The sequence below is a fragment of the Triticum urartu genome, chromosome 3A, assembly GCF_056163025.1.
Source record: "Triticum urartu cultivar PI428250 chromosome 3A, HENAU_Tu73, whole genome shotgun sequence".
Classification (NCBI taxonomy): Eukaryota; Viridiplantae; Streptophyta; class Magnoliopsida; order Poales; family Poaceae; genus Triticum; species Triticum urartu.
This window is the reverse complement of record NC_141875.1, coordinates 701,747,131-701,774,355: the sequence shown is the minus strand read 5'-3', so window position 1 is coordinate 701,774,355 and position 27,225 is coordinate 701,747,131. Positions and strand designations below refer to the sequence as shown.

Sequence of the window (27,225 nt, the reverse complement as noted above, 5' to 3'; positions counted from 1 at the left end):
AACCCCTTCCGATGATTTCCGGAACCCTTCCGGTGACCAAACACTATTATCCCATATATCAAACTTTGTCTCCGGACCATTCCGGAGTTCCTCGTCATGTCCGTGATCTCATCCCGGACTCCGAACAACATTCGGTCATCAACATACATAACTCATATAGTACTATATTGTCAACGAACGTTTAAGCGTGCGGATCCTACGGGTTCGAGAACTATGTAGACATGACCGAGACGCCTCTCTGGTCAATAACCAATAGCGGGACTTGGATGCCCATATTGACTCCTACATATTCTACGAAGATCTTTATCGGTCAGACCGCATAACAACATATGTTGTGCCCTTTGTCATCGGTATGTTACTTGCCCGAGATTCGATCGTCGGTATCTCAATACCTAGTTCAATCTCGTTACCATCAAGTCTCTTTACTCGTTCTGTAATACATCATCCCGCAACTAACTCATTAGTTGCAATGCTTGCAAGGCTTATAGTGATGTGCATTGGCCACAGAGATACCTCTCCGACAATCGGAGTGACAAATCCTAATCTCGAAATACGTCAACCCAACAAGTACCTTTGGAGACACCTGTAGAGCACCTTTATAATCACCCAGTTACGTTGTGACGTTTGGTGGCACACAAAGTGTTCCTCTGGTAAACGGGAGTTGCATAATCTCATAGTCATAGGAACATGTATAAGTCATGAAAAAAGCAATAGCAACAAACTAAACGATCAAGTGCTAAGCTAACGGAATGGGTCAAGTCAATCACATCATTCTCCTAATGATGTGATCCCGTTAATCAAATGACAACTCATGTCTATGGTTAGGAAACTTAACCATCTTTGATCAACGAGCTAGTCAAGTAGAGGCATACTAGTGACACTCTGTTTGTCTATGTATTCACACATGTATTATGTTTCTGGTTAATACAATTCTAGCATGAATAATAAACATTTATCATGAAATAAGGAAATAAATAATAACTTTATTATTGCCTCTAGGGCATATTTCCTTCAGCATGGTGCTTTTGTAAGAACGTGGTGATTCCGGATTTGCAGTTTCTCGTCGGTGGCGGTGTATGCTTTGGCGTCAACATGAGAGCATGGAGCTTCTGTAGGAATGTGGTGACTCCATATTGGCAAGTTCTCGTCGGTGGCGGCGCACGCAGGGTGTCGACATGGGGGCATGGATCTTATGTAGGAACGTGGTGACTCCGGATTTGCAGGTTCTTGTCGTGGCGGTGCGCGCTCCGGTGTCAACATGGGGGCATGGATCTTATGTAGGAACATGGTGACTCCGGATTCGCAGGTTCTCGTCGGTGGCGGCACGCGCTCCAACGTCAACATAGCATCGACATGAGGTCATGGAGCTTATGTAGGAACATGGTTACTCCGGATTTGCAGGTTCTCGTTGGTGGCGACATGCGGTCCGGTGTAGACATGGGGGCATGGAGCTTTTGTAGGAACATGGCGACTCCGGATTTGCAGGTTCTCGTCAGTAGCGGCGCGTGGTCCGGCGTTGACATGGGGGCATAGAGCTTTTGTCGGAACGTGGTGACTCCGGATTTGTGGGTTCTTGTCAGTGGCAGCGCTTGCTCTGGCATCGACATGGGGGCATGGAGCTTCTATAAGAACATGGTGGCTCCAGATTTGCAGGTTCTCATCAATGGCGGCGCGGTCCAGCGTCGACATAGGGGCATGGAGCTTTTGTAGGAATGTGGTGACTCTGGATTTGCAGGTTCTCGTCGGTGGCACCGCGCGGTCTGGCTTCAACCTGGGGGCATGGAGCTTTTGTAGGAACATGGTGACTCCGGATTTGCGGGTTCTTGTCGGTGCTGGTGCTCACTCTGGCGTCGACATGGGGGCATGGAGCTTCTGTAGGAACGTGGTGACTCCGGATTTGCAGGTTCTAGTCAGTGGCGGCACGCGCTCCGACGTCGACATGGGGGCATGGAGCTTTTGTAGGAACATGGTCACTCCGGATTTGCAGGTTCTTGTCGGTGGCGGCGCGCGCTCTGGCGTCGACACGGGGGCATGGAGTTTTCGTAGGAACGTTGTCACTCCGGATTTGCAGGTTCTCGTCGCTGGCGGCGCGCTCCGGCGTTGACATGAGGGCATGGAGCTTATGTAGGAACATGGTTACTCCGGATTTGCAGGTTCTCGTCGGTGGCGACGCGCGGTCCGGTGTCGACATGGGGGCATGGAGCTTTTGTAGGAACGTGGCGACTCCGGATTTGCAGGTTCTCTTCGGTGGCGGCGCACTGTCCGGCGTTGACATGGGGGCATAGAGCTTTTGTCGGAACGTGGTGACTCCGGATTTGTGGGTTCTTATCGGTGGCAGCGCTAGCTCTGGCGTCGACATGGGGGCTTGGAGCTTCTATAAGAACGTGGTGGCTCAGGATTTGCAGGTTCTCGTCAGTGGCGGCGCGCGGTCCGGCATCAACATAGGGGCATGGAGATTTTGTAGGAACGTGGTGACTCCGGATTTGCAGGTTCTCGTCGGTGGCACCGCGCGGTCTGGCGTCAACCTGGGGGCATAGAGCTTTCGTACGAACGTGGTGACTCTGGATTTGCGTGTTCTTGTCGGTGCTGGTGCTCGCTCTGGCGTCGACATGGGGGCATGGAGCTTCTGTAGGAACATGGTGACTCCAGATTTGCAGGTTCTCGTCGGTGGCGGCATGCACTCCGACGTCGACATGGGGGCATGGAGCTTTTGTAGGAACATGGTCGCTCCGGATTTGCAGGTTCTTGTCGGTGGCGGCGCGCGCTCTGGCGTCGACACGGGGGCATGGAGTTTCCGTAGGAACGTTGTCACTCTGGATTTGCAGGTTCTCGTTGCTGGCGGCGTGCGCTTCGGCGTCGACATGAGGGCATGGAGGTTATGTAGGAACATGGTTACTCCGGATTTGCAGGTTCTCGTCGGTGGCGACGCGCGGTCCGGTGTCGACATGGGGGCATGGAGCTTTTTTAGGAACGTGGTGACTCCGGATTTGCAGGTTCTCGTCGGTGGCGGCGCGCGGTCCGGCATCGACATGGGGGCATAGAGCTTTTGTCGGAACGTGGTGACTCCGGATTTGCGGGTTCTTGTCGGTGGCAGCGTTCGCTTTGGCGTCGACATGGGGGCATGGAGCTTCTATAGGAACGTGGTGGCTCCAGATTTGCAGGCTCTCGTCAGTGGCGGCGTGCGGTCCGGCGTCGACATAGGGGCATGGAGCTTTTGTAGGAACGTGGTGACTCCGGATTTGCAGGTTCTCGTCGGTGGCACCGCGCGATCTAGCTTCAACCTGGGGGCATAGAGCTTTTGTAGGAACGTGGTGACTCTGGATTTGCGGGTTCTTGTCAGTGCTGGTGCTCGCTCTGGCGTTGACGTGGGGGCATGGAGCTTCTGTAGGAACGTGGTGGCTCTGGATTTGCAGGTTCTTGTCGGCGGCAGCGCGCACTTTGGCATCGACATGGGGGCATGGAGCTTTTGTAGGAAGGTGGTCACTCCGGATTTGCAGGTTCTCGTCGGTGGCAATGCTTCATCGTCATCATTCAACAAACCGACGCAAGTGGCGGCACAGTTCCAGTCTGGCTTATCTCTGGCATACTGGTCCTCCTGGAACGAGGATGGTGACTTCCTAACATGTTTAATCCATGCGCACAACCAAGGGTTTTGCCGGCTCTGGCAGGGAGCGACGGCGACGGCGCCGTGCCCTTATCCGCATCGGAGGTGGGGCTAGATTGGTTCTACTGGGTGCTATTTGTAATTTTTTATTTTTCTGAGGTTGCATTGTGCCACTGTTTATTTTCAATATAATCTTGGGTCTTTCTGGCAAAATAAATAAATAATACTTGAGCTTTTGTGCTCCTGTAAGGAGACGAAGGTGACAATTTTGTATATGTGCCTTTGTGGTCTCGTGGAGGCTGTTTGCTGCAGAGGCTATCGATTCATTCGCTATGGATTCTTCGTAAAAAAAAATATAAGCGTGTAGATCATTAAAATACTAATGATCTAAGTGCTTTTATATGTTTTTTAAAGGGAGATTATATAGCTGTTTTTTTAGAATTTTTCATTCAAATCATGAAACAATATAAAGTAGTTGACATTTACAAGCACGCTGAAACGCAAATACAAAAGACCATATGAACACCTAAAGTCAGGGGCGGACCGAGGTTATAGGCTGTGGGCGCAGCTGCCCCCACTCGATTTTTCCAACCGATTAAAGTTGGTCCGACGTGTATTCATCGTGCCCCCACTCGGCCGAATCCTCTGCCCCCACTCGGCCCAGTATTTCTTTATTTTGGGAAGCCCAAGTCTAGATAAGAAGCCCAATATATAAGAAATAGAATTGCTAAGGCCTTTAGCGTACGTCAGATGCCTCCTTTTCCGTGCGTAGTTCCCTAGCTTAATCCAATGGCCAGATTTCACGTACTCGCACACGCAGCCAGGCACGGGATGGACTTCGGGAAGCCTTGACCTCGCCTCTCACGCCGCCGCGGAGTCATCACATCGCCTGCTCGTTGCGGCTAATCGCTGACTTGCCGTCGCCGGCCCCTTGCTCCATTGGCGGCCTTGCACTACTCCATCACCGAACAGAGTTCTCAATACGCAATTCCCTAATTCTACTGACATCAAGGTATGCCATCTAATTCCCTAATTTCTTACCAACATATGTGTGTATAGTTTATCGATTTGGATGATTACGCCAGTTTAAACATCTTTTTTGTAACACTTAAATTTTTGTATGCAACTTTCTAATTACCACTAGTGGCTAGTCTGTACCTAAAATCTCCAATTTACTTCACATCATCTATTATTACTTCCTAGTTTGTAGCACATTTCATCTTCATGCGTGATGTATGGAAATTCCACCGTTAATTTAACTTTCATTTTTTTTTTGCTTAAATTGCAGGGAAATAAATGGAGTTTTTTTTTTCTTTAAAAAATCAACAACTTCAAGATGCCGGTACTAGTTGATTAGGAAAAGCTTCCTAAGGATCCATCTAAACGACTGGAATTCCTGCCCAAATTGATAGTTAAACATTTTTATAGATTGAAGGTAATGTGCTAAAACATTTTATAATACAATCAAAGATCATCATGCGTCAAATGGAAGGTAATGCGCTAAAGATTTCTTTGCTTTTTCAACGCACCGGCCCTCTTCAATATTTTCATTGTTTCTCAATTTGATAATGTTTTTCTTGTAGGTTAGATTATTAGAATGTCTATTCACAAAAAAATAATATTAGAATGCCAATGTTCACTTTGGCAACTTTTTTTTACAGGGACACTTTGGCAATTTCGAAACAAGATATCATCATATCTAATTAATTCGTCTCAAATGGTTGGTCTTCTTTCACATTTGATGAATTTGGTTAATGCTTGGAAAATGAAGTTATTATGCCCTTGTTTGGTTTACATGAATGTTCTTGCCTTGTTGGTTCAAGAATATGGACATTCTTTTTTTGCCCCCTCTCAATTTTTTCCCTGTGTCCGCACCTGCCTAGAGTACCCTAAGACAACAATAACACAAGAAGATCTCCGGAGCCCCGTGTCATCATTTCTGAATCTTGAGAGAAGATCCCTATAGTAAAAAGATCTGTAACCAGTCACAAGCAGGTCATCATCTTCGACCACGATATAATTGCGGCCATGCTGCTTCCTTCTTTCTCCCGGCTGTTGTGGGAGATTATATATAGCTGTAAAGAGTACGAAATATGTCGTGAAAGTTTTCGTTTTCTCATGTTAGGACGACGCATGGATGATTTTCGCTAGAAACACCGACAGATATGGAAGCACTGCACATGATGCTACTTATGCTATAAATCGTTTAACGTGATTTGGTGGCTCGGCGCCTCCGCCCGGCCGCCGACCTAACTAACGATGGAGCGAGGCACCAGACCACATGGCTCCCACTGGCGCCTGCTGGCCCGTTAAATGCGTCGCTGACATGCTGGACCCGAAACGACCTGTCGTCGCCTCCATTGCTAAAGCGCGTGGATGCAGTGCAGCACGAGAGTGCCATGTTACGATGCCGGCCGGGCCGGCTGGCGAGTATATATGTGCGTTGGCACGTGCGTATCCACGGCATGCAGGATATACGGGGCTGTTTGGATTGAAGCCCGCAGACGCCTAGCTAAAATATTAGCGTTGACTAAAGGCTGGGCATCTATTTGGTTGATGGCCAACTATTTGGTACGCCCACACTGCATGGGCTGCTGCAGTTCATTTTCTTGCCAATTCATGGGCGAGCTCAGGGCGGCCGGATGGTGCGCCAATATTTTGGCATGCCAACGAATTGGTAGGGCCAGCTGGGGCTCAATCCAAACAGCCCCTACATACCCATGACATCGCATACGTCAAGCACGCCGCCACGCGTCGGAGTAGTACGTAGCAACCACGCGCATTGGGCGGCGTACTTCTAACACCATCACGAGAAGCAGCTCGCCTTCACCAACAACGCGTCGGTGATAAAGGGACGCAACAACAGTGACGGTCGCCGTCTGTGGTAGGGCGCCCCCGACCGCGCACTCACACCGTCCTCGAATACCTTGAGGGCGGCAACGATCGCCGCTCGAGTACCCAGCGGCCCGGCCCCGGCCCCCCGCCGGAGTGGCGGCCCATGGCTGCCGAGGCGGATGGTGGGCGGGTCCTTCTGTTGCTCCTCCTTTTCCCACTCCTCCGGGTCGCCGGCGCTCGTTAGCGTTCAGGCCGAGCCCGTGGAGACGCCGCTCGACCAGCGCACCCGCGACACCGTCCTCGTCATCAATGAGGGTGGTCGTGCCTCTTCTGCTCCTACCTCCTGCCTCGTCAAGCCGAAGACGGAGCCGGGGCTCGGCGCCGTGAAGAGCGAGCACGATGACATGGCCGCCGCCGACGAGGCCGACATCAAGTGGGCGCACGAGGACTTGGCCCGGTTGAACATGGAGCGCCAGCCCCGCGTCCTAGAGGAGATCGCCGCTCGATGTTGTGGCCGCAACGAGGGAGGCGTCATCGTCCTTGAGGACAGCGATGACGAGGCGTCGCCGCCAGCCAAACCAGTCCGTCAGGGCGACCCCGGGCAGGGGTCCAGCAGGACGACCGTTGTGTGAAGAAGGAAAAGGAGGACGATGGCCGCGTGAGTATGACGCCTTCAGCAGCTCTTCGGCCTGTAAGCGCGCGGGCGACAGCGGCGCGGCATCAGTAGTTTTTTTTTAGATTATGTTTTCAATATGTAAAAAGATGATGGAACGCTTAAATATCGCCAAATTTGTGTCGTGTTTGGCCGAATTTTGGCCGAATATGTTTTTAAAAACTTTTAGAAAGCATCGTCTGGGGGCGACCTGAAGACGGCGGCTGGAAACACAATCACCCCTCACGATGAAATTATGGTCAGTTCGCCCCAGAACGGCGCTATTACCAGTCCCGAGGGACCGAGATGCTCTTAGCTTATGAACGTGTGCAGGTTTGCACGCACCTGCCAGCCAATCTGTACCGGCAACGATGGAGCAGAAAAGGCGCACAGCTGCGCTGCGTTGCGGCCGTGCTCTGCAAAAACGACTAAACGGCACTAGTACGTACACGAAAATGCTAGACCTACCTACTGTTGTTACGTGAACTTCTTTTCCCTCCAACTAAACAAAGCATTCCTTCTGATTTTCAGGTGGGCCCCAGCCCTCTCTAGTGTCCAATTAAAGGCTGCCAAATTATCCCATAGGTAGGTTACGTAACACGATAGTAGTGTCATATAAGACTTCATTTATTAGTTTGTAGACTCATCTTGTCTTGAAAAGCGCTATTTTACGGTAACATATTATGTTACCACCTCATATTAAATACTTGCCACATAAGCAAAAATTTCTTGGAATACGCTATGTTGCTAGATAAGTTACTCCCATTATGACTAGCCTAACAACTCCGGACGGGGCTTGCCTGTTTCCGCACCATGCTCCCATCCGTGCTCCCCGCTCTCTCTTTTCCATTCAACGGCAGTGCTTTTCCGTCTCTTTTTCTAGCATAAAAAAGGCAAACAATTTCTGTATTTTTTTCTATTGCTCACGTACGAAAATACACACGCTCGCCGTCTTTCCCACGGGCTCATCTCCGCAGCTGGTCATTCGTCAACAAGCCCCGCCACCGTTAGCATCACGCGCCGCCGCACACCCCGGTAGCACGTGATACTACCATGTCAGCTTTCAGCCCTTCTTCACCATCTTGTCACGGCATGCCTGGTCACCGCGGCGGCGGCGCGCATAATCGTGGGGAGCAGGTCCCAGCAGCGTGCGCTGTGCAAGCATAACTGCAGACGGGCGTCCCGCGTGAGCACCAAGTGTCGGCGTGGAGCAGCCTGCTGGGTGTGTGCCGGCTGCACCAGAATGTGGAGCTCGGCGAGATCGCCGCCGAGCGGCTCTTCGAGCGGGAGCCCGGCGAGGCCGCAACATCTACTCTGCCGCCGGGATGTGGGAGAAGTCCGTGGCGATGCGGGCGACGATGCGGCGGCAGGGCGTGGCCAAGGAGCCCCGGTGCAGCTGGGTCGAGCTCCACGGCGCGACCCACCGGTTCATGGCCGGCGAGTCGGCCCACCCGTCGAGCGCCGAGTTGCACGAGCACATGGACGCACTCTGGGAGCGGATGTGGGGCGAGGGGTACGCGCCCACCACGTCGTGCGTGCTCCACGACGTCGACGAGGCCGAGAAGGCGGCCATGCTACGGTACCACAGCGAGCAGCTCGCCATCGCCTTCGGGCTGCTGCGGGCGCCGCCCGGCGCGGCCATCAGGGGTGACAAGAACCTGAGGATGTGCAACGTCAGAGCAAACGTCCACACGTTCAGGGCCTTCCCGGACGGGAGCAGGCAAGCCCCGTCCGAGCCCGCAGCAGGTAGGATAGGTCGATCGTGCGCCGGTTCCAACGAGTAACCACGGGAGGGACTGGTGTGCACCTTGGACAACAGAAGGGTCACTCGACAGTCACCGCCGTGCAGTGCAGAATCGAGCTCGATCCACACACGCACGTCCATGGCTTGTTTTGCTTTCGGAGAAACAAGTCTCGGTCTACCGGGAATTGTCACTTCCATCAACATGGGGCCTGCATTAGCTTTGGCTCGTGGGGGGCGGGTGATTGGCCGGCCGGTCTGGTTTCCCGTCACTGCTACTGGTGGTGTTGGCCGGCTCTGATAAAGCGTCCAGTCAGCCGGTCCTGCCCGCACGTAGTATTATCCTCTGGTACAGTGGGCGATCTTGTTAGTTGCGCGCGTGTCAAGACTCAAGAGGAGATCCAGTCATCAAGAATACCCGCGTCGTGCCTCCCCGGCCGGCACTCAAACGAAAATAGTGCTCACTGTTCAAGTGTTCAGTGCGGGGTTGAGTGTACCGGCCACTAGTACCAGCCGGCCAATTCATGTGATTGGCAACTCATCCCTCCGTTCCGATGAATAAGATGTATTTCGTTTCGTTAAGACAAGACTTTGACCAATAATTACTCTTTTAATTTTTTGATTTATGTGATACAAAATTACTATCATTACAAAGTAATTTTAAATAGTACTCCATCCGTCTAAAAATATTTGTCATCAAAATGGACAAAAAAGGATGTATCTAGAACTAAAATACATCTAGATACATCTCTTTTTATTCATTTTGATAATAAGTATTTTCGGACATAGGGAGTATATGAATTTAGTGACACAAATTTATGAAGTAATTATTGGTCAAATGCATGTCTTAACAAACAAAATACGCCTTACCTTTAGAAATGGAGGTGTTGTACGTCATAATTACTTCATAAATACTTCACGAATTTATGTGATACAGACCCTCAACTCAGCCGGACTCCTCAAACCGGCAGTGTACATCTGGCCTGACCGCCACCCCTCATATGCAGGCCATAACTGGTCGGATATGAGGAGGCCCTGAGGCGTCCGCTGATGAAGCTATGTACGTAGGGTAGGGGCACGGACCTGTCCAAAGAGCCCTACCCGAGGATATCCCTAGAAGAAGTCACCTTTCAATCGACTTGAAGGTATACCACTCGACGGATTCAAGACACTCGACCAAGAAGCTATCACCCGACCATGAAGCTAGCCACTCGACCGCCAGGAGATCCGAAGTCACTCCGCAGGCAAACGGTCGGGTATTAAGTAGTCTTTATGGTCATTATAGCACTTTATTAGGGGCGTTACCAGTAACGCCCAACCTTAAATGTACCTTAAACCCTGCATTACTGAGGGCAGGAGAGGGCCGGCGAACTCTATATAAGCCACCCCCCTCCTCGGTATGAAGGGTTCGCACCCCTGTTATTCACACACACATAATCCAATCGACCGCCTCCGGGCACCGAGACGTAGGGCTGTTACTTCCTCCGAGAAGGGCCTGAACTCGTAATCCTCGTGTGTTTACAACTTCCCACTAGCTGAGATCTAGCCTCTCCATACACACCCCCATACATCACTGTCAGAGTTAGAACCACGACAGTTGGCGCCCACCGTGGGGCAGGAATCTTAGCGCCTAGTTGGAGAAGTTGCGATCTTTTCCGATCCCTTTGATCATGGTTTCTTGCGGAGTTTTGGTGGAGGGCCGCGAGATCCGTCTCGGCGCGCTCACGTTCATCGCCGACGACTCCGCCTGGCTTCAGGAGGCACCACTCGACATCGACGCGCTCCCCGTCCGCGGTGCGACGCACTTCCGCGCATGCATTTGTGGCGTCCTCCTGCGGCAGCCGTCGACCCAGTATCAGTCGGCCCCCGTGTCGTCTCCCCGCCCCGTCTCCCACCAGCGCAAGCGCTCCGGTCGGTCGAGACTCCAGCGGTGGGTGAGGCATGCCGTGGCCCGCCAGTCGGCAGCCCCACAAGTCGCGGCAATCGAGCCCGACGAATCCCTCAGCGGCCTGTTCGACCTGTCGACTGGCTCCGCGGAGACCGCATCCGAGTGCGACAGCAGCGACCCAGCGGCTGAAGTTCTGGCGGTCGATGGGACACACAGTCCTCCCGGTTTCCCTCGCGCTGACGGAGGCGCGGGTGGGGGCGACCCGTCGCATCCCCACGATGAGTATCTCCCCGAACCTCTCACGTCATTGCAGCGAGAGGAGCTTTGCCACCGGAACATGGACGCGCTCCACACTCCTATTGTCGGAGAAACCCCCGAGGCCCGGGCCTTGGAGGACGCGCGCTTGGCTAACCTGGCCGAGCGCACTCGACTGGAGAATCTCCAGCGAATACTCGACGAGCAAGTGCGTCAGCGAGCTCCCGAGTCCAGTCGGCGTCAGCTCTTCCCGCCACCACAGGTATATCGAACCCCAGTTCAGAATTTGGCCGCTGCGGCCCGTATAGCAGAATCAATTCAGCCCTCCCAGTCGGAGGCTGGCAAGGGCTTGTTGCAGATCAGAGCCTTGCTCCGGGCGGCGGGAAACCAGAATTCCGCTGTTTCTCAGTCGCGGAATAGGATCCACAGTCGATCCGTGGCAACGGACACAGTCCAGTCAGCTCACAGCCCGAGATCGCCCCCGAGGCGTGAGGGACATGGAGACCGGCACGATCAGTACAGAAGAAATGAGCAGTATGATCACCGATCCGATCGTGATGATCGACGTCGAGTGCCAACCCCTCCCCCGAGGAGTGGGTCGTATGCGCCTCGACGGCAAGATGACAGACGCCCTCATAGTTTTGGGCAGAGGATTCCAGTCGACCCCAGGGACCCAGGCTTTGATGCGAGATCCATCCTCGTTCAAGGTTTGGTTGACAGGAACAGAGCTCATCGAGAAGGCCACAACAGAGATGCGCCTGCCAGCAGCAGAGTACATGCTTCAGGGCCAGAGTGTTTCAGTCGAGCCATCAGAGCCGCAGTGATTCCTCCCAACTTCAGGCTGGCGACTGGAGTCAGCAAGTTCACCGATGAATCTAAGCCTGACACTTGGCTCGAAGATTACCGAGTGGCTGTACAGATTGGCGGTGGCAATGATGAGGTGGCCATGAAGCATTTACCTCTCATGTTAGAGGGCTCAGCCAGAGCGTGGCTAAATCAGTTGGCACCCAGCAGCATCTACACTTGGGAGGACCTCTCCCGAGTGTTTGTCACAACCTTTGAAGGAACATGCAAGTGACCCGCAGGCCTTATAGAATTGCGGTCTTGCGTGCAGAAGCCGAATGAAACACTGAGGGATTACATCCAGAGGTGGATCACACTGCATCACACAGTTGAGAATGTGCCAGACCATCAAGCAGTTTGTGCCTTTAAAGAAGGCGTTAAGTACAAAGAATTGAATCTGAAGTTCGGTCGAACTGGAGAGATGTCTCTGAATTGGATGATGGAGATTGCCACCAAATATGCTAATGGCGAAGACGAAGACCGACTCCGGAGTGGCAAGCACAAGGCAGTCGCCCAAGAAACCGAAGGGAACTCCAGTCGGAAGCAGAAGCGGAAGGCAGAACCAGCCGCCCCTGGGGAGGCCCTGGCCGTAACCCAGGGAAAATTCAAGGGAAAACCCAAGGGGCCTTGGAAGCCCAAGAAAGTCAAGGATCGGGATGGGAATGATGTTTTGGATCTGCCATGTCACATCCACACCAAGAAAGATGAAGAGGGTAATTTTATTTACCCAAAGCATACCACTCGACAGTGCCGGCTCCTGATCCAGCAGTTTCAGGGCAAGCAGTCCAAAGACAAGGAAAAGGAGTCGGACAGGGTTGAAGACAAGGAAGATAGTGACGATGGATACCCCCAAGTCAATTCCACCCTGATGATTTTTGCTGATATCGAAAGCAAAAGTCGACTGAAAGTCATTAACCGTGAGGTGAATATGGTTGCTCCGGCAACACCCAGTTATCTGAAGTGGTCTCAGACTGCCATCACATTCGACCAGTCTGATCACCCCGCGCACATTGCCACCCCTGGGAGGCAAGCTTTGGTGGTCGACCCAGTTGTCGAAGGCACTCGACTGACCAAAGTCCTGATGGATGGTGGCAGCGGCCTGAACATACTGTATGCTGAAACTTTGAAAGGAATGGGCATTCCGATGTCCAGGCTCAGTACCAGCAACATGAGCTTCCACGGAGTCATTCCTGGGAAGAAAGCCGAGTCACTCGGCCAGATTGCTCTTGATGTGGTTTTCGGTGATTCAAAGAATTACCGCAAGGAAAAGTTGACATTCGAGGTTGTGGACTTCCAAAGTGCTTATCATGCCATTTTGGGCAGGCCAGCTTACGCACGTTTCATGGCTCGACCGTGTTACGTGTATCTCAAACTGAAGATGCCTGGCCCTAAAGGTGTGATCACTGTTACAGGCAATCGGAAGAAAGCAGAAGAGTGTTTTCAGAAAGGCTCAAAGATCGCTGATGCTCAGATGACAGTGGTCGAGCTGCAAGAGTACCAGAAGACTGCCGATCCGAGTGAATTACTACGAGCCAAGAAGCCTGCTTCAGAATCAGCTTTTCAGTCGTCCGGTGAAACAAAGCCAGCCCACATTCACCCGACCGACCCCGATGCTGCCCCGACTCACATCTCAACGACGCTCGACTCCAAATAGGAAGAAGCGCTCGTCCAGCTCCTCCGTGAGAACTGGGACATCTTCGCATGGAAACCCTCTGACATGCCTGGAGTTCCCAGAGGACTGGCCGAGCACCGTCTACGAGTCGACCCAAAATTCAAGCCTGTGAAGGAACATCTTCGACGGTCCGCCGTCCAGAAGAAGCAAGCCATTGGCGAGGAGGTGGCTCGGCTCTTAGCAGCAGAGTTCATCCGAGAGATTTACCACTCCGAGTGGCTCGCCAATGTCATCATGGTCCCCAAGAAGGACAAGTCACTTCGCATGTGCATTGATTTCAAACATATCAATCGGGCCTGCCCGAAAGATCATTTTCCCCTCCCTCGCATCGACCAAATAGTCGACTCGACCGCGGGGTGCGAGAGATTGTCTTTTCTAGATGCCTATTCCGGGTACCATCAGATCCGTCTGTATGGACCCGACGAGATCAAAATAGCTTTCATCACTCCATTCAGATGCTTCTGTTACGTCACCATGCCGTTCAGCCTCAAGAACGCCGGAGCCACGTTCATGAGAATGATTCAGAAGTGTTTACTCACTCAAATCAGTCGGAATATGGAGGCATACATGGATGATATTGTGGTCAAGTCACGGAAAGGTTCCGACCTGCGGACTGACCTTGCTGAAACCTTTGCCAACCTCAGGAGGTATGATATCAAGCTCAATCCATCAAAGTGCACATTCGGAGTTCCAGGCGGAAAGTTACTCGGTTTTCTCGTTTCCGAACGGGGGATCGACGCCAATCCTGAAAAAGTTGGCACCATACTCCGGATGAAGCATCCTGTACGCGTGCACGATGTCCAAAAGCTTACAGGCTGCTTGGCCGCTCTAAGTCGATTCATTTCTCGTCTCGGTGAAAAGGCGTTGCCTCTTTACCGACTGATGAAGAAGTCTGACAAGTTTGAGTGGACTCCAGAAGCTGATGCAGCATTTGCAGAGCTCAAAGCTCTGCTCTCCACCCAGCCGGTGCTTGCTGCCCCAATCAGCAAAGAGCCTCTGCTGCTTTACATTGCAGCCACAGGACAAGTTGTCAGTACAGTACTTACGGTCGAGCGGGAAGAAGAAGGAAAGGCCTTCAGAGTTCAGCGCCCAGTCTATTATGTGTCTGAAGTTTTGACCCCTTCAAAACAAAGATACCCCCACTACCAGAAGCTTGTATATGGGATTTATATGACCACGAAGAAGGTTGCACATTACTTCTCTGACCACTCCATTATAGTCGTCAGCGACGCCCCACTGTCAGAGATTCTGCACAACAGAGATGCAACTGGTCGAGTGGCCAAGTGGGCGATTGAACTCCTTCCCTTAGATATCAAGTTTGAAGCAAAGAAGGCTATCAAGTCCCAAGCAATCGCAGATTTCATCGCCGAGTGGATCGAACAGCAACTTCCGACTCAAGTTCACTCGGAGCACTGGACCATGTTCTTCGATGGATCTAAGATGCTGAATGGTTCCGGTGCTGGGGTAGTTCTAGTCTCCCCCCGAGGAGATAAGCTCAGATATGTTCTCCAGATTCACTTCGATTCCTCCAATAATGAAGCAGAATATGAAGCACTTTTGTATGGGTTGCGCATGGCCATTTCACTCGGCGTCTGTCGCCTCATGGTCTATGGTGACTCAGATTTGGTGGTTAATCAAGTGATGAAGGAGTGGGACGTCAGAAGTCCGGCAATGACTGGTTATTGCAATGCAGTGAGAAAGCTAGAAAAGAAATTCGAGGGGTTAGAGCTTCATCACATCCCCCGACTGAAAAATCAGGCAGCTGACGATTTGGCAAAGATAGGCTCCAAGAGAGAAGCCATTCCCAGCAACGTGTTCCTGGAACACATTCACTCGCCGTCAGTCCAAGAGGATCCTTTTACAGAAGAAGCCCCGCAGCCGAAAAGTGCCACAAATCCAACTGAAGTCGAAGTTCCTGCTGTGGTCGACCTAATCATGGAAGTCTTGGCAATCACTCCCGACTGGACGATACCGTACATTGCGTATATCCTAAGGAAAGAACTCCCGGAGACGAGGAAGAGGCTCGACAGATCGTCCGCCGATCCAAGGCCTTCACAGTCATAAAGGGACAGTGGTATAGAGAGAGCGCGACTGGAATCGGTCAGAAGTGCATAACACCAGAAGAGGGTCAGATAATCCTTGATGATATCCACTCGGGGACCTGTGGTCACCATGCGTCCTCTCGGACCATTGTGGCTAAAGCATACCGAGCGGGATTTTACTGGCCAAGAGCAAATGAGATGGCAAAAGAGATAGTCGACAAGTGTGGAGGGTGCCAGTTCTACTCCAACATGTCACACAAGCCTGCGTCAGCCCTGAAGACCATTCCACTCGTCTAGCCCTTTGCTGTCTGGGGACTAGACATGGTTGGTCCACTGAGAACAGGTAGGAGCGGTTTCACGCATGTGCTTGTGGCAGTCGACAAGTTTACCAAATGGATCGAAGCTAAGCCCATCAAGAATCTTGACGCTTGCACTGCTATCAGTTTCGTCAGAGGGCTAACATTCAGATATGGAGTCCCGCATAGCATCATCACTGACAATGGTTCAAACTTTGATTCGGACAAGTTCAGAGCTTTTTGCGCCGCTCAAGGCACGCGAGTCGACTACGCATCGGTCGCCCATCCCCAGTCGAATGGGCAAGCTGAGAGAGCAAATGGTCTGATTCTCAAAGGACTAAAGCCTCGACTGATGCGTGATCTCAAGCACGCGGCAGGTGCTTGGGTCGACGAGCTTCCGTCAGTTCTGTGGGGATTGAGGACCACCCCGAACCGGTCGACTGGAAGAACTCCATTCTTTCTGGTTTATGGAGCCGAAGCAGTTCTGCCGAGTGATCTTCTTCACAACGCACCCCGAGTCGAACTTTATACCGAAGATGAAGCAGAACAAGTCCGGCAAGACGCAGTCGACCTCCTAGAAGAAGAGAGAGAGATGGCCATGATCAGATCGACCATTTATCAGCAAGACTTGCGTCGATTCCATGCCAGGAATGTCAAGAGTCAAGCCTTCCAAGAAGGAGATTTGGTCCTCCGAGTGGATCAACAGAAACCACACAAGCTTGCTCCTACTTGGGAAGGCCCCTTCATCGTCACCAGAGTCCTCCACAATGGAGCGTATCACCTCTACAATGTCGATCGCCAAATCAACGAGCCGCGAGCTTGGAATGCGGAACTGCTCTGCCCCTTTTACACTTGAGTTCTCCCTTGGACGAGATGTAATAAGAAAAAATTTCTGTAGTTCATTTTTATCAAAGACAAGAGTGTTCCAATAATTGCTGTCACTTTTGTTTGCATACGAAATCCCCCAGTGGGTGACTTAGCCGCGAATCCATTTCGCCTAAGTTTGAAAAATCCTACCGAGTGAAGAGCCAGACTCCCACTCGGGGGCTTAACTGCAGTCCAGTACTCACCTAAGTTCTCCCTCTAAGAGACTTAGCTGCAGTCAGACACTCGCCTAAGTTTGAAAAAATCCTACCGAGTGGAGAGCCAGACTCCCACTCGGGGGCTTAGCTGCAGTCCAGTACTCGCCTAAGTTCTCCCTCTAAGAGACTTAGCTGCAGTCAGACACTCGCCTAAGTTTGAAAAAATCCTATCGAGTGGAGAGCCAGACTCCCACTCGGGGGGCTTAGCTGCAGTCCAATACTCGCCTAAGTTCTCCCGCTAAGAGACTTAGCTGCAGTCAAACACTCGCCTAAGTTTGAAAAAATCCTACCGAGTGGAGAGCCAGACTCCACTCGGGGGCTTAGCTGCAGTCCAGTACTCGCCTAAGTTCTCCCGCTAAGAGACTTAGCTGCAGTCAAACACTCGCCTAAGTTTGAAAAAATCCTACCGAGTGGAGAGCCAGACTCCCACTCGGGGGCTTAGCTGCAGTCCAGTACTCGCCTAAGTTCTCCCGCTAAGAGACTTAGCTGCAGTCAGGCACTCGCCTAAGTTTGAAAAATCCTACCGAGTGGAGAGCCAGACTCCCACTCGGAGGCTGGGCTGTAGCCCAGTGCTCGCCTAAGTGTTTAAAAATCCTACCGAGTGGAGAGCCAGACTCCCACTCGGAGGCTGGGCTGTAGCCCAGTGCTCGCCTAAGTGTTTAAAAATCCTACCGAGTGGAGAGCAAACCTCCCACTCGGGGGCTTAGCTGCAGCCCAGTGCTCGCCTAAGTGTTTAAAAATCCTACCGAGTGGAGAGCAAACCTCCCACTCGGGGGCTTAGCTGCAGCCCAGCGCTCGCCTAAGTGTTTAAAAACCCTATCGAATGAGAGAAAACCTCCCACTCGGGGACTTAGCTACAACCCAGTGCTCGCCTAGGTACAGGACACAACCCAATCCGCAAGGACGACGAGGCGCAAGTCGACTGCTACCTTCTCCTTCGGAGTTGCGCCGCAAATACAAGGTTATTCCGAGTGAAGATCGAGTTCCACTCGACGAATCAAACCATGAAGATATTCAACGAGAAATCAAGTCCAGATAAAGCCTGAAAGGTCCCAGACCTCAGATCAAAGTACTCGAGCCCTCGGCTCGGCAGAGTTTAAACGGTTACAAATCCACTCGGCATTCCGAGGCAAATTTAAGGCAGAGTTTAACGGTTACAAATCCACTCGGCATTCCGAGGCAAATTTAAAGTGAAGCATAAAAGTTTTTCATTCCTCAGGAGGAGGACTGGAAGGGGCGATGAACTCGTCCAAGTCGATCCCGTCTGCAATACGGGTGGCAGCAGCGATGAAAGTCTCCATGAAGTCTTGAAAGTTGTGCTTCCTGGTATTGGCAACTTGGATGGCGGCCAGCTTTTCTTCTCGCGCCTCCTTGCAATGGACGCGGACCAGAGACAGAGCGACATCAGCACCACATCTAGCAGAAGATTTCTTCCATTCCGCCACTCGACCTGGGACTTCATTAAGTCGAGCCATCAGGGACTCAAGGTCGTTCTGAAGCGTCGTCCCAGGCCAGAGTGATGTGTCGATCCGCGACATCGCAACCTTCAGTCGCGCAAGATAGTCAACCACGCTGGCAATACGAGACTCCAGATGGAGCACGTTCATTGCAGCCTCGTCCTTCACAAGAGAGTTAGCAGGGTCCAAGCCTGGCTCCACTCGACTGGTCTCCTCTTCAAAGTTCTGACAGAATTCTGCAAACACAATTCAAGAATAAGACAGTGGCCCTACACAGACTTGGTAACTGCAAGATAGTCGGGGTAGAGTGATTACCTTCGAGCACGAGGAACAGCTTCTTGGCGAGTCCATCGAGATAAGCCTCCAGATCGTTCCTCTTCCCCGCCAGCTCACCCGCCTTGTCATGCAGAGCCACGTTGTCGTTCTTCAGTCGGCTGACCTCCTGATTGGCTACCTCGAGAGCAACTTTCAGTCTGGAGTTCTCCTGCTCAAGAGCTCCGACCGAAGCCATTTTCTCTTCAGCAAGCCTCATTTTGTCCAAGACCTCCTTCTGTGCCTCTGCAAGATCTTGATCCTTCTTCTTCAGAGCTTCCTCCAGTTTATCTACAGCGCGTCGAGTGAAATCAACATCAAGAATGGACAAGGAAGAAAGGCCACTCGTCAAGAATGGAGAACCTCACCAGCCATACCTTTTGCTTCTTCTTGCGCCTTCTTCAAATTCTCCTGAGCAAGCTTCAAGTTAAGGTTGAGCTGGATCTGCTGATTCTCCAACTCAGTATAGCGAGCTACAAGTTCGCATGATTTCTGTAAAAAGGAAAATCAGTCGACAGACGTCCAAGATAAGTTGCTTCCGAGTAACTAAGAGACAATGGTGACATTTCTAAGACCACAGCCGAATCAAAAACATTCGACAGTAGTCTCGGGGACTACACCCAGTGGGTGCACTCAGCGTGCCCCCACTGTAAAAAAAAAAGTCGACTGCCCGCAGTCGACCGGATACAGTTCCATTCGACATGACCTGACCAGACCGAGTGAAGAAATACAGCTACAGCAACACAATGTAAAGACGGACAGTCGACTGCCAGCAGTCCACCATAGTCTCGGGGACTATACCCAGTGGGTGCACTTAGCGTGCCCCCACTCATCCAAGAATTGACAGACACACCCAGTGGGTGTACAGATACAAAGATCTTCGGAAAATATATTCTTCAAACAGCATATCGTAACAGACCAAGTGTTGAGTCGACTGACCTGGACGTTACTCTGAAGAGCCGAACTTGCGTCATAAGCTGCTTGGCTGGCCTCCCGAGCTACCTTCACTTGCTCCATCATGATCCCCGCCTGGCGTATAGCCTCCTTTGCAGCAGCCGCTTGGTCCTCAGAGACGGGGTACGCGGCAAAAAGCAAAGGCGGATCCGCAGTCGACGTCGAAGGCCGCACACTCGTCAGAGGAATGGCGAAAGTCACAGAAGCCCGAGTGGTGTCACCACCATCCCGAGCTACGGCCTCAGACGCCGGAGCAGATTGGGGGGTTTTGTCAGCCGACGCCCTCTTGTTCCTCCTCACCCTCAGCGGTTCGTTGTCGTCGTCATCCGGGAGGTCGATAACATGAGGAGGGGCTACAAGGAAAACATTCAATCGACCAGAGTTGCAATAAATGTTCAGACGACTCAAAGCGGAACATCAATAATCATACCAGGGTTGGAGGTAACAGCATCCTCCATCTCTTGGTCGTCGTCCTTGGCGGAGATCTCAGAAGTAGCAGCGCTGCAAATCTCGAAAGTCAGTTGGCTCAATGAATCGACCAAGGATCTGTCCACGGTCGACAAAGGAAAGCAAGTTTTATTATTACCCAGAAATGGTAGGGACGGCCATCTTCATCTTGGGCAGAGCCTTGGGCGGCGTCGCGCGTGGGTGCTTGGGAGCCTTCCCAGTCGGCGTAGGAGAAGAGGTCCGAGGGCGTTTCGACGACTGCCCAACAGAAGCAGTCGCCTTGCCGCGTTCCCGCGCCGGATCATGTGTGAGCTTGGATCGCCTCTCCGGACGGGGGGGGGGGGGGGGGGGGGTTCAACCTCCTCCTCCTCCTCTTTGCTGGAGTCGACGTCGTCGCCTCCCTCTCCTCCTCCGTCGGACTCCCACTCGCCTTGATCGTCTCCACTCTCGCCCCCGCTCGCCTCCCCTTCCTCAGTTGGCTCCTGTGCCCCGTTGGGCGTCGAGTACATCTCAGTAGTCGCCTGGAAAACAACAGACAAGACAAAAGTCAATCGGCCAACTCAAAGAAGACCAATGAAGAAAACAAGATCTCAGTCGGGGGCATAAAGACGTACCTGGTCCACGTCATACGAGTTGTTGAGTGGAATCACCCTCCTGGCTCCTCGGGGGTTGTCCTTATTTCCTGTGATGCTTGACAACCACCCCTCCAGCATCTCATCGGTGACCTCCTCCGGGTGGATCCGAGTGGTATCGTCGAGACCCGAGTACAGCCACATCGGGTGGTCACGAGCCTGGAGCGGCTGGATGCGCCTCCGAAGGAAGACCTCCAGCAGGTCCATACCAGTCACGCCCTCGCGGACAAGCTCAACCACTCGACCAGCCAACACTTTGACTTGGGCCCTTTCTTCCGGCGTCACTTTCAGAGAAGCGGGTTTTTTAGCTCGGTTGAGAGAAAAAGGGGGAAGACCAGTCGACTGTCCTGGGGTCGCCTGGTCCTGACAGTAGAACCAGGTCGCCTGCCAACCACGGACCGACTCCGGGAAAGTGATAGATGGAAAACAACTCTTTCCCCTCGTCTGGATCGCCAGGCCCCCGCACAGCTGGATCACCTGCGTCCTTTCGTCACTCGACTTGGCCTTCTTGACCGATTGAGAACGGCAGGTAAAGATGTGCTTGAAAAGTCCCCAATGGGGGTGGCAACCCAAGAAAGCCTCGCACATGGAAATGAAAGCAGCAAGGTATACGATGGAGTTGGGAGTGAAGTGGTGGAGCTGCGCTCCGAAGAAGTTCAGGAAGCTCCGGAAAAAGGGATGGGGCGGCAGAGAAAACCCGCGGTCGATGTGGGTGGCTAGGAGCACGCACTCACCGTCACGGGGTTGAGGTTCGATCTCTCTCCCCGGGAGACGCGCAGCTTCGTGGGGGATGACTCCCCCCTCGACCATGTCGTCGAGATCCTCTTGCCGGATCACTGACGGCATCCAATCGCCCTGGATCCAGCCCCGGGGCAGAGCAGACCTTGAGGAGGATCCGCCCCGAGCAGACCTCTTCCCTTTCCCCTGCGCCGCCGCCTTCTTCACGCGCTCCAGAGCGGATGTCTTGTCCTTCGCCATCGTCGCCGGCAAATCTCGCACAGGCCTGCGGCGCTAGGGTGAGAGCGGAGGTGGCGGAAGAACTTGCGAAGGGAGAGAGGAAGAAGAAAGGAGAAGAAAGCACACTGTTTGGCAACCCCGAGCTGGCGACTTATAAGGGGCCGCTCCCGAGTGGCTGACTGGTAGGCCCTGGCTATCCAGTCAAATCCCGCAGCAGACGCGCGCGCAGTACGTGGTGAAAAAGGCGACACGGGGATCAAGGAGCTTCCGCTTTATCGCTTCCGATTACTGCGGCCGCTCCCGTCCCGCGCGCTTCCCGAAATACGAATCCCGCGACATCCGTGGGCTGTAGAACAACTTGTCAAAACAGAAGACCCCGCTCGCGCCGACACTCGGTATGTCACAAGTAAAGAAATTCACTCGACGAAAGGCCCGGAATGGATCAAGGCGACTGAAAGAGGTTGATGACGTCATCCGTGACGATTGGCCCAAAACGAGGCACTCATGTAGCCCAAAGAACCAGTCGGAAAGATCTCCAACTCTTCCCCCACTCTAACCTCGATCCATTCGGGGGCTAATGATGAAGCTATGTACCTAGGGTAGGGGCACGGACCTGTCCAAAGAGCCCTACCCGAGGACATCCCTAGAAGAAGTCACCTTTCAATCGACTTGAAGGTATCCCACTCGACGGATTCAAGACACTCGACCAAGAAGCTATCACCCGACCATGAAGCTAGCCACTCGACCGCCAGGAGATCCGAAGTCACTCCGCAGGCAAACGGTCGGGTATTAAGTAGTCTTTATGGTCATTATAGCACTTTATTAGGGGCGTTACCAGTAACACCCAACCTTAAATGTACCTTAAACCCTGCATTACTGAGGGCAGGAGAGGGCCGGCGAACTCTATATAAGCCACCCCCCTCCTTGGTATGAAGGGTTCGCACCCCTGTTATTCACACACACATAATCCAATCGACCGCCTCCGGGCACCGAGACGTAGGGCTGTTACTTCCTTCGAGAAGGGCCTGAACTCGTAATCCTCGTGTGTTTACAACTTCCCACTAGCTGAGATCTAGCCTCTCCATACACACCCCCTACATCACTGTCAGAGTTAGAACCACGACATCCGCCGTTTGATCCGCATACAGGGTTCGCCAAAATTTTCATGAAATCCCCCCTCCCCCCAACTAAGGACCAGCCTTTTTTCTCTTATCTATTCTTACTCGTCTGCGTCGGCCCTCCCATTACTCTGCCACCACCCTAGTTTAGCCGTCGTCCCGACCCCTCCGCGTCGCTATCACCAATAAAAAACTTCTTCCCGCCAGTCTCACCAGCCATACACTGTCGCCACCCCGGACGCCGCCTTGATACATCCGCCTTTTCTTGGATTACACCTTGCCCTCTATGTGTTCGGCAAATTGTCTGGGCAGTTTTTTTTCTTTTGTAGGCAAAATGATGGATTCAGATAGTCCGTCGGATGAGGAGTTTCAAGACAATGATCTTGATGAATTAATTCAAAAGGGGTTCTTCAATTCGTCACATTCATATGAAGATACTAAGATGGTGATGATCATGAAAATCCAAGAGGAAATGGACATACAAGTGTAACACATTCTAAACTTCAAGAGTTCGATCAAAAGGAGGAGAGTTTTCAACCAGGATAGGGTCGCTGGCGGACGGCTGGTGCACTTTAAATAAAATTTATGTTTAAGTTATTTATTTTTATGTTTGAATTTGCCATGAACAAATGTTTTTTACGTGTGAGATTCATCTATATGATCAATTTGCATGGATTTACATGGATATGAGGGTTTTCATATGAGGAGTGTGTGTTCGGCATGACATTTGAGGGGTCGTCTGGCGCTGTCCAGGATCGCGTCCGGGCGCGTCCAGGGATGTTTAGGGGCTGGATTTGGCAAGTCCGGTTTGTAGATGCTGATGATTGTACCTATCACCCTCTATGTGAGTTTGAGAGCTCCGACATCTTTTTTTTTTGGGCTGGATAAACTTTCGATCTATTTATAATCAATCGTAATAGTCTGATAGTATAAAAAGCATCAAAGATAACAAAAATTACAAACAGATTCATGAACCACCTAACGACGACTATGAGCAGAGAGAGCTCCAACCTTATTAGCATTTTGCAGTACCTATGTCATGCATGCACTTAGTTTTTACCGGTCAAGAATGTATAATTAACTGGCCATTAATTATGAATCATTAACATACACGCCACGAATCTAAAATGTCGGATCATGGGTTGTTGCCGACTCAGACGTTGGTCCATGTAATGTCTCCCTATCCGATCACGCCTATATATTAGAGGCGTCAGCAACCCTAGCCGTCACCTAGATCAGCTTGCATTTGCCTCCTCGGGCACACCGCCCATCGTCGTTCCTCTCGCGCACTGTTGTCGGTGATCCCATCTCGTCCACCCTGTGCACAACCGTACAGGAGAGCAGTGCCTCCGGAATCCCCTCCTTTGTGATCCTGCACTCGGAGAAGGGTGATTAGGTGTTGGGAGCGTCTCCCACACGGCTGCTCGGTGTTCGTCTTCATCCATTACTTCGTGAACGTCCTCGTCGCCTTCGCAATCAACACGCCCACTGAATCCGAGAAGCTCGCTGCGGAGAAGAAGACCGTTAAAGGACACGTGCATGACCGGAGAGTATAAATTGTTTATCCCGTTCCTGTTTATTTTTGTGTTGGACGTACTAGCTAGTTATTTTGCATAGATATTTCTGCTATGTGTCTAGTACATGCTTACATGATTAAATACCAGTACGTGTTTAATACTGTCAATGCCATGCTCACGCTTTATTTCTGAACTAATTCAATTGAGAAATTGCTGATATACTGAACAGTATGCACGGGGATCATGCATGCACATGTCTCTTTCGGCAGAGGTGAGCGCAAAATCAGCGCAGCTGCGACAGGTACCCGGAACTAAACGGACCTGTTCAAAATGACTCCGACGGCGACATGTACACGTACTATAGTACGTACGTGGCGTCACGTGGGATAGGTAGGTACGGGGCCGGAATTAGGCGATCGATCGGCCGATGAGCATGCACACGCACGTCACATGGACTCACGTACGTGCGTATGTATCTGTCTCTTTCGCCAGAGCTCGAAATCGAAGGCCGGTAATGCTATAAGAGAATTGATTAGGTGGGCGTCGGTTGAGCTAATGAGCTTGACAGGTTTATGATTAGTACTCTCTTCGTAAATTAATATAAAAACGTTTAGATCACTAAAGTATAAGCAACCTTACACAATACAACAGGGACATGTAGCTATAATACGTTTTTATACGGCTTTGCAAAATGTCAGTACATATAGCCTGGACAATTTCGTAGCGTGGGTCGATTTTCTGCTTAGCCCGAGGTTCAAAGGTGAGAACGACGCGAGGAGCGGCGACAGACGTCGCCCCTGGCGAGGCCGAGTCAGGACCTTGCCGGAGATGAGGACAGCGATACGAGTGGACGAGCTATGGCGTCTTAGGCGCAGTTGAGGAAGCATGTTGGTGGGTTGGGGGTGGGGTCGTCGGCGTTGCTGCAGAGAGATAGTCGGGGCAGCGGCAAGCACGTTTGTGAAGGGAGGGTGACGCGACCACAGCAGCACCCACCGTCGTTAGGCTGGTCACAATGGGGAGGAACTTAGGAGTAACATCACACACTCCAATACAACTTTGCTTATGTGACACATATTTAATGAAGAGAGAGGTGCTTGTGGTAACTAGCTAAGTTACCGGAACATCACACACTCCAAGAAACAATGAGTCTATAACCTAATAAATACATCGTTGCATGACACTATATAGATGTTCCTACCCACTATGGAGGTAGTAACATAGTCTAGGGAAGTGTGTAAGTTATTAGCTTATGTTCTTGCCCATTGTGACCAGCCTTAGGCTTTGGAGGCAGGTGGATGGGGGAGCAGGCCGGCAGTTGCGCGGAGGAAAGAAGAAAAGTGGTTGAAGGTGAACAGTGTGATATGATCGTGGACTTTGGATGGTGATCCAATGGCCCAAAAATCCGGCTGCCGCCAATTTTTTAATTAATTAAAAAATAGGCGCTCCTATATATTATGTCAGTGAAAACGATCGTACGTTGACGCGTACTACTACTACTACTACATAGCAGCACTTGGTACATTTTGTTTGTTGGTTCAGCCACTACGTACTTGCGCTCAGTTTCCGGTTCCGATCTCAGGTGAAACCACGCACGGAGCGAACTGCTCGTCCAAATGCAGAGTACGGGAATGCCTGAGGACAAGATACTCTAGATCGATCTCAAACGAAAATGCAGTACTAGTACAGTACACGATCGCCTTCCGACAGATTAGTTAACGCACTGCACCGCTGGTGCCTTCCACGAAGGACGAAGCTGTCATCATCGCCATTAAATTCGAGACTACGTTCACCTGTACTACCAGAGGTGCATTGTACGAGAGCGTGACACTGTAGGGTAGCAAACCCCTGTCTAAACTCCCAGAAACACTGGTGCAAATTAAAGACATCTAGCCGTCCACGAATACGTGTACCAAACCAGCATTACTGAGTAGTTACGCGGGCTTCATCGACAAGGTTAGACTGGTTCTGATAGGGGAGCGACACAACGGCTCGTTCCGACGGTGACCGTGGTCGTTTAGTGATCCAATGACATCGATACAAATTTTATCATGTTGGTTTCATATTTCTGGTGAACATTTGTAATAGATTTGATTCTTTTTTTAAAAGCCGTTTCGGTGGCATGTTTCACCGCCGCGTCCCTCCTCCATCAATGGCCACCACAGCAGCAGCCGCCTCAAAACTATTATCTTCGTTTGGGTTTGTTAGTCTTTATCATATTTTGGGTCAAAATTTGACCATATATTACCTTCGTTTGAAAATACTTGCCGTTATCTAGACGTATTTCGGTAATAGATACATTTTGAGCGACAAGTATTTCTAGATGGACAGAGTTCTACTCCCTCTTTCCACGAATAAGTGTACATCCAACTTTTGTTCTAAATCAAAATTTCAAGACTTTGACCCAATTTATAGAGAAAAGTAGTAGCATTCATGACACTAGAATATCAATGGATCTGTTCTGAAATGTACTTTCATAACATAAGAATTTGATGTCATATATGTTACTACTTCTATCTATACAGTTGGTGAAAATTCTAAAACTTTGACTCACAACAAAAGCTAGATATACACTTATCCGTGGACCGAGAGGGTATTTAACTAGCAAAATGTTAATGCATGTCACCTTGAATGTAGTTTTCATTTTTTTAAAAAAAAATCTAGCTATTATATTACTTATATTTTGTTAGTTAAAATCATGATGAAAAAATGACTAAAACACGAGGGATTAACGAGAGGACAATAGTAGCACATCGGCAGCGGGCATGTGGTAAACCAATCTGTGATTGGATGGTTAAAGGGACAACGGTATCATTAGCCCGTCAGGGTTCAAATCCTGGTACTCGCATTATTTCTGAATTTATTTCAAGATTTCCGGCGATGCGCTTTCAGTAAGAGGAGACGTTTTCGTCAACGACAAGGCG

General features: G+C 51.2%; 1 protein-coding gene and 1 pseudogene across 1 annotated transcript; one reads left to right on the top strand and one right to left on the bottom strand.

The window, feature by feature from the left end:
- The first annotated feature begins 8,416 nt into the window (after positions 1-8,416).
- Positions 8,417-8,875, top strand: LOC147981859 (pentatricopeptide repeat-containing protein At3g57430, chloroplastic pseudogene; annotated as a pseudogene).
- Positions 8,876-18,118: 9,243 nt separating this feature from the next.
- On the bottom strand, positions 18,119-18,899 carry LOC147981858 (uncharacterized). Its single transcript, XM_087516130.1, has 2 exons — positions 18,761-18,899; positions 18,119-18,612 (listed from the first exon to the last, which is right to left on the bottom strand). The coding sequence occupies exons 1-2, from the start codon at positions 18,897-18,899 to the stop codon at positions 18,119-18,121; spliced, it is 633 nt and encodes a 210-aa protein (XP_087372256.1).
- Between the last annotated feature and the right edge of the window lie 8,326 nt (positions 18,900-27,225).